Source organism: Crocuta crocuta, unplaced genomic scaffold (genome assembly GCF_008692635.1).
Source record: "Crocuta crocuta isolate KB4526 unplaced genomic scaffold, BGI_CrCroc_1.0 scaffold417, whole genome shotgun sequence".
Lineage (NCBI taxonomy): Eukaryota > Metazoa > Chordata > Mammalia > Carnivora > Hyaenidae > Crocuta > Crocuta crocuta.
Window position 1 is genome coordinate 2,336,426 of NW_027536463.1, and position 7,777 is coordinate 2,344,202.

A 7,777-nucleotide genomic window follows, 5' to 3' on the forward strand; every position below is an offset into this window, starting at 1 on the left:
AAAAAAAAAAATAAAAAATCAAGCATCCAGCATAGCCTACTTCCTGAGGCAAGGTAAATATCATCAGGGCTCCTTTAACACTTACTGAGTCGCCACAGGAAGTTAACAGGAAACACACATTTCAATCCCACGGAACCTCACCAAAGGTGCACTAATTTCACAAAACGTGGCACTCCTGACAAGGGAAAACCACAACCGCGATACGACACCCGGTAGGAAAGGTTTTCAAGGGGGGAGGGGTACTGGCGGTGTGTTTTGTTTGGTTGTTGTTGGTTTTTGGGGGTTTTTTGGGGGGGGGGGCGCGAATGCCCCTTCATCTTCAGAAGGCTGAGCTAACTTCAAAGAAACAGGATTTACTCGCGACCCGTTCCTCGCCTCCTCGCGGGGTCTACACCAACGCCAGTAAGTGAGGTGAAGCTCCAGCCCGCCGCCTGCGAGTCCTCCCTGGGCAGGGAGGAGCGAGGAGGGAGGAGGGAGGCGGAAGGCCAGGGACAGGAGCACCCACCTCGGCTCCGCACCGCACCAGCACCAATCTCGCCCGGAAACCATCCCCGGGCGCTCCAAGTCGCGCTCTCGGCCGCTCAGACACATCCCCTCAGGGTTTCCAAACGCTAGGGGCCCGCAGCAGCCACCGCGGGGCGCCGCGCCCAACACCCCCCCCCGCCCCCCGCGACCCCAGGGCCCTCCGGGGCGCGCCCGGCCGCCCTCACCGAGCAGCAGCAGCTTGACCTCCCGCGCCGCCTTCTCGCCATCCTCGCGGAGGTTGCGGTCGATCATCTTACTCCGCTCCACCGCCGCCTTGTCCTCCGCGCTCAGCGTGCAGCCCATTGTGCCCGGAGCGAGAGCTCGCCGCCGCTCCCTCCGCGTCCGGCGCGCTGCCTTCGAACACAGGTGAATTCTTTCCTTCCGGACGCGGGCGTTCCAANCGCCTCCCCAGGCCCTGACGCTGCCCAGCCCGCGGGGGCCCGGCGCCCACGCTCTCGCCCCCGGGAAGCGCCCCCGGAACGTTAAACTGCCCAGCTGGCTCCCCTACCTCGCTTCCTCCGCGGGAGTGGGATAATTTCTCCCCGCTTACTCACCCCGAGGGATCTGTGCGGACCTGCCCCTTCGGGATGCGGGTGGGAGAGCTGCCAAAGTTGGAAGCTGAAAAAAGCCGGTCCTGGGCGTTTGAGCATGCCCAGCTCCGGCAGCCGCGCACGGGTTTTCAGAAGGTGCAGCCCTGTCGGCTGGCCTTCGCCGTGGGGGGGAACGGGGCCCCCGCGAGAGCGGAGATGGGGACGGCGGGGCACCGGAGACCGGGAGGGGGATCAGCGATTAACTTTCTACGTTCCGGTTTGTTTGTTTTTTCCTTCTCTTCCCTCCTATCCATTCTCTCTTTTCACAAGCTGAAAACATTTTAATGGATTTTCTCATAACTTGAGAAAATGTGAGACAAATAGAGGATATTTTAAAATGACATGAGCAATAAAACACACCTACACAAATGTATCTGCTCCGCACCATAACCTACGTCCTCGGGGGCAGCGTATAAGCTTCCACGCCAAATTTTGAACCAATATTTATGACCAAGTTAGTACATCATAAGCCACTAAGCGTATCATTTCTTTTTTAAAGGCCTTACTTAGCCTTACGTGCCCCCAAAAAATGAGTTGAAATTAATCCATACTATGACTCCATCCTTCTAGTGCTGACTGGCCTGGGGGAGAGAAGCTTCTGGGGTTCTCCGGGGCATTTCATTTCACCCAGGAGCGAAGGAGCCCAGGTTTAAGGTCTGGTCTCTTCTGTCAGTTACACTGCGCTTTTTCCTTACAGACATCGCAGGAAATGCTGATTGATTAGAAGATGGGGCTTGTAGCAAAGAGAAAACTATCTTCTTTGATGTAGTAAAAATTAGAAAATTGCTCTTTGTTTTCCATCTGGAAGTCTTACTTTCTAAAAAGTATTTGTAAAAAAAAAAAAAAAAGAGTTTTCCATGAAGATAAGGCTGAGGGGATGCTGTAGGAAGAAAAGCTGTAGAGTGGATCACTGAAGCCAAGACTTACTGGCCAGGGGAGATCATCAGTCTCCTCCTTATTGGACCTATCCTCTCCTGTTCTCCTAAAGTAGTCAAACCTTCTGGGCTCAAGAAATGCAGTTTCAAGAACTGCGTCAACTTTTCATAAGACGTTTTGTAACATGACAACAAAAAGGAGCAAGCTTTAAACTGTTCTTAATCACCTGTATGCTCTTTGTATTTTTTGATACTTCAAAGTCTTTTTATTTATTTTGAGAGAAAGGGAGAGAAAGAGAATCCCAAGAAGTCTTGGCATCTGTCAGTGCAGAGCCAGATGTGGGGCCTAAACCCACAACCCATGACCTGAGCATGAAACCAAGAGTTGGACACTTAACCACCTCAGCCACCCAGGCATCCCTTTCTTGGTCTTTAAATCATGATGTTCATTAGAAACTCTGGAATTAGGTGGCCAACAGACACATGAAACGATGCTCAGCATCCCTCCTCATCAGGAAAATACAAATCAAAACCACACTGAGGTACCGCCTCATGCTAGTCAGAGTGGCTAAAATGAGCAAATCAGAGAACTCTAGATGCTGGCGAGGATGTGGAGAAACGGGCACCCTCCTACACTGTTGGTGGGAATGTAAACTGGTACAGCCCCTCTGGAAAACAGTGTGGAGGTTCCTCAGGAAACTAACAATAGAACTCCCCTATGACCCAGCAATAGCACTGCTAGGAATTTACCCAAGGGATACAGAAATGCTGATGCATAGGAGCACATGTACCCCCATGTTCATAGCAGCACTCTCCACAATAGCCAAAACATGGAAAGAGCCTAAGTGTCCATTAAGGGATGAATGGATCAAGAAGATGTGGTTTATCTATACGATGGAATACTACATGGCAATGAGAAACAATGAAATCTGGCCATGTGTAGCAACATGGATGGAGCTTGAGGGTGTTATGCTGAGCGAAATAAGTCAGGCAGAGAAGGACAAATATCATATGTTTGCACGTATAGGAGGATTAGGAGGAACTTAATGGAGGACCATGGGGGAAAAGAAGGGGGGAAATGGTGGGGGAAAGGGAGAGAGGCAAACCATGAGAGACTCTTGAATGCTGAGAACAAACAGGACTGATGGACGGGGCGGGGGGATGGGCATGGAGGAGGGCACTTGTGGGGATGAGCACTGGGTGTTATATGGAAACCAATTTGACAATAAACTATTTGTAAAAAAAAAAAGAAACTCTGGAATTAAACTTGGCAGAATGAACTTTCAACATAGTATTTGTGTATGAGCCATTTTGGATTATTGGTTGTTAGATCTTTCCTATAAGTTTCGGGCTGTATCAAGGAAAAGAGGAAGCAGCCATGTTGGGAATAATGACTATAAAACTGATATTTTAGAGAATAGAGGTGCAACAGAATTATATACATTCCCTCACTTTTCCTCTCTCATTTGATAAACTTGTCAAGTAGGTGACAAGTTAAAATACATAGGTGAATAAGAACTGAAATTTGGTTTGTATGAAGCTAAACTTCCTAGAGGATGCAGAGTAATGGAGTGATCAGTAACAAGGGAAAGTCCAAGAAAACAAAAGCTGAAAAAAAAAAATTGAAGGAAGCCATATCTGGGATTAGTGAAGGGTTCCAGGAGTATGTATTGGTCATTTCGGGCTGCCATAACAGAATAGGACAAATGGGTGGCTTAAACAACAGGAATTTATTTCTCACCTCTATGGAGGCTGAGACATCCAACATCAAAGCACCAGCCAATTTAGGTCTCCCATGAGGACTCTTCCTGGTTTACAGGTGGTCACCTTCTCCCACATGGGTACCCTCCATGTAGAGCTATAGTCTCTCCTTTCTTTAAAAGGAAACTAATCCCATCATGAGGTCTCACCCTCATTACCTCATCCAAATCTAATCACCTCCCAAAGGCCCACCTCCAAATACCATCATATTGGAGTTAGGACTTCAACATTAAGAATTTGGGGGAGAGGAGGAAGGTATATTTTGTCTGAGAAGAATAACCAGCCAAAAGGGTTAATATGTAAAATACATGTTGGAGAAAGCCAATTATTTGATAATTGAAATGTAGTTTGGCTGTGAAGAATGGTAGGAAGTGTGGGACACAGTTGGAAGAAACCTTTAAATATTAAGGTGAAGTGTTAGACTTTATGCAATGGGTACTAAGTGTTCCTTACATTCTCCTGAGTTGGGTAACATGTGTTTAAAAAAAAAAAAAAATCTCTTACCCTACAAAACACATGAGTTTCCAGTAAGTAGATTGTGTTAGTAATCCAGATATGAAGTGGTGAGAGTCACTCAAACTAATAACTTACATAATTATAAGGTTGCAAAGTGTGATTCAATATCCTTGTCAAGGAGGTGGAGCAGATATTATTAACTCTTCTATTTTATAGAATGAAATTGAAATACAAAGGTTAAAGCAATCTTCTTCAGAATACTGTTTTCCCTTCTGGACATCATATTTTTAAACAACTATATTCAGATATAATTCACATACCATGTAATTTATCCATTTAAAATATACAATTGAAAAGCTTTTAGCATATAAACAGAGTTGCACAACCATTATGGCCATCAATTATGTTTTCGTTATCCCCAAAATAAACCCATGACCCATAACCGTTATCCCCAATTTTTCTATCCCTGACTCCAAGTCCTAGGCAACCACTAATATACTTTCTTTCTCTATAGAATTGCCCATTTTGGACATTTTATATAAAAGAAACCATATGGCATGGTTTCTTGCAACTGGCTTCTTTTCACTTAGCATAAGGTTTTCAAGGTTCATCCATGTTGTAGAATGGATCAGGACTTCACTTCTGTTTACTGCTGAGTACTAAGAAGCATCATATGTTAGAAGTTAATTATACACCTGAAACTAATATAACACCGTATGTTAACTATATTAGAATTAAATTTAAAAAAAGAAAGAGACGTATTAAAACCAATTGAGACACATTCAGCTTAGAGTATCTAGGTCTTAAAGGGTCTCAAAACTGCGTTGTAGCTCAAAACCGTCTGGCTATAATGTGGTACAGTTACGAATATTGGAAGAAAGCTGTAGCAAACAAATTTTAATTTGATGTGAAGAAAAATGGTACACAATCCTTAAAATGCCTAAAGGGAATAGGCAACTGTAGAAACATACTCATTCATTCTTTTTTTTTTCGTTCTTTCTTTCTTTTTTTTTTTTTTTTTTTTTGAGAGAGAGAGAAAGAGAATCCCAAGCAGGCTCCACACTCAGCACAGAGCGCATCCCAGGACTCAACGCTGCGGACATCCCTGGCATCCTGACCTGAGCCAAATCAAGAGTTGGACACTCAATGGACTCAGCCACCCAGGCACCCTGAAACATATTCATTCTTGATAAAGATATAAACATCTAGACTGGATGACTGTATATTGGGAAAGATCTAGAAATAGATAAACTCTTAGGATCCCTTCCAACCTTGAGATTTTATATTATTCAGAAGTCAGATGGGATTAGTGTCAGAAATGAGATTAAAATTCAGAAACTTCTTCTGGGCTCCAACCTTTTCCCTACTTATCCTGCCATATGACAAACGAGTAAAAGTGGGAAAAGAGAGAGTATCTGAGATGTGTGTACTTGGTATGGATTAGTGTAGGGGTAAGAAGAAACCAAAGAAGACAAGAGTCAGGACAACCTGACATGTACACACACATACATACATGCACACATGCACACGTGCACGCACACGCACACACACACACACACACATGCAGAAGGGAGAAAGAAAGAGAGCAGAAGGGCAGTGTGTATCTTTGGCTCACTGAGAACCCACGTGACATGTAGACACTTTTCCATTGCCTATGTTGAGGTTTTTGCTTTCTAAGTGCGAAGGAAAGAGCTTGGTTTGGAGAGAGGCTAAAAAAAATTAGAAAAACAGAAGGGCTAACATGGCATCTGTAGCCCTCTTTAGCCAGAGACATAAAGGCCCAAACCAAAACCATTTCTATTAGAGATGTGGGTTTCCAGGCAAAGGTTGGAAAAGAAAAGCCCACTGAATTATTACTGAGAGACTTTATAGGACAAGTAGCTCTCTTCGGGGGTGCAGGTTACACTGTGGGGAAGAGGCAATGCAGAAGCTATCATCTCTGCATGGAACATAAACACTTCTCAGGCACCTGGGCACTGATGGACTAAAACTTCTAAAAACAGTGCTTTGGGTATGGACATTCACCTTCTCCTGATGGGCATTGGACAACAATAGTCAGTCTCCCTCAAGTAGCTTCACAGACAGTGGCCATGACAAAAGTAAGCTGGAAAAAAATGAGAAAAACATGGAGGATATTAAGCAATGACTTCGACCAAAAGACTGGTCTGTGAGCACATGTGAGCATGACACCACCTTGGTGGACTCTGAGAAATGTTTGGGGAATATTTTTAGGAGGCTTAATTTCCTGCTAAAGCAGGTAAGTCTTGAAGTCATTGTTGATGAGGCCAAGGGACATTGAGAAATATAATAGGACATAAGTGAAGGAGGGAGAGGTTCCAGGAAAAAAAGGGTAAAATGTGATTACAGATCCATCAGAAAAAATGCCCAGGGACAAGTATAAAAAGAATTGGCAATAGTAGTATGGTAGAAGCTCGAGGCAGGTAATCAGGTTAACTTTAGAGCAGTTCAGAGCTCTGTTTTCAACTGCATATTTAAAAGTCCCTTAACCTCTGTAAACTGCAGTATCCCTATCTATAAAAGTGAGTTTGTTGAATTAGATCATCTGCAAGGTCCCAATAATCCTGAGTGCCTATGAGTCGATCATTTCAACAGGAGCTGGTTGGCAAAGATTCAAAAGTACTCCGATATACTGTTGTAAATGGAATCCACACTGTCAAATTAAGAGTAAAGTAAATGCTGAGAATGCAGACCTTAATGAACAAACTTTTAAGGATTTTAATCACGAAGACTGGTAGACACATGAGATGGTAGATGGAGAGGTTTGAGATTCGTTGTTTCATTTTGGCCATGACTCTTCTTCTCAAGTGTTATGCAGGGGTGGAAAAAGAAATGGTTATGGTGCAAAGGAAAGAACGTAGTTGCTCCACTTGCTGACCTCAGCCTCTGATTTTTCCATCTCATTCCCTGTGGTACCTTAGTGCCACCAATTCTTTAATGCCATAGAGGCCTCGCATCCACTGACCATATACATTTCCCCTGTCCTTCATGACTTGTCATGTGCTAAGTTCTCTCATTATGCAACTTATGTTCCATCCTCCACCAGGATAATCAGTCTTTTACGACATAACCTTCAAAACACTTCCATCATTGTATTCAATGGGGAAAACCTCAAATTTGGTTAAATCAGGTCTCTGCCTATATGTGTCTGCACCTGTACCACGGAGCTTGCCTGGAGGAAAACACTGTAGTCAGCAACTCCAACCTTCCATTTGTTCACTCCAAAAATCAGAAGTCAATGTTGATTCCTCCCTTTCCTCCAACCACAACATAGCCAGTCTATCAGGAAATCCTGTTAACTCTGCTTTCAAATGAATCCAGGATGTGGCCAAATAGCAACGTCCACTGATACATGCTAGTTCAAATTATCTATGGAGTATTGCTATAGCCTGCTCCTACTTCCTCTGTTTCCACCACTATCTCCTACTATTGTCTAGTTGGCAACCAGAACCATCCTTTAAAAATGTCAATCAGATATTGCCTCTCCTCTACTCAGAACCATCCATTCACTTTCCATGTTACCTAGAGGAAAATCCTATCTAAAATTCTTAT

The 7,777-nt window shown here is 44.1% G+C and overlaps 1 protein-coding gene across 1 annotated transcript in view; it reads right to left on the reverse strand.

Moving 5' to 3' along the window:
* Window positions 1-921, reverse strand: part of GNAI1 (G protein subunit alpha i1) — an 86,997-nt gene extending 86,076 nt beyond the window's left edge. The window contains exon 1 of the mRNA XM_077748498.1: window positions 711-921. Coding sequence (XP_077604624.1) covers window positions 711-828 — 118 coding nt within the window. The 5' untranslated portion in view covers window positions 829-921. The remainder of the gene's footprint in view (window positions 1-710) is intronic.
* Between the last annotated feature and the right edge of the window lie 6,856 nt (window positions 922-7,777).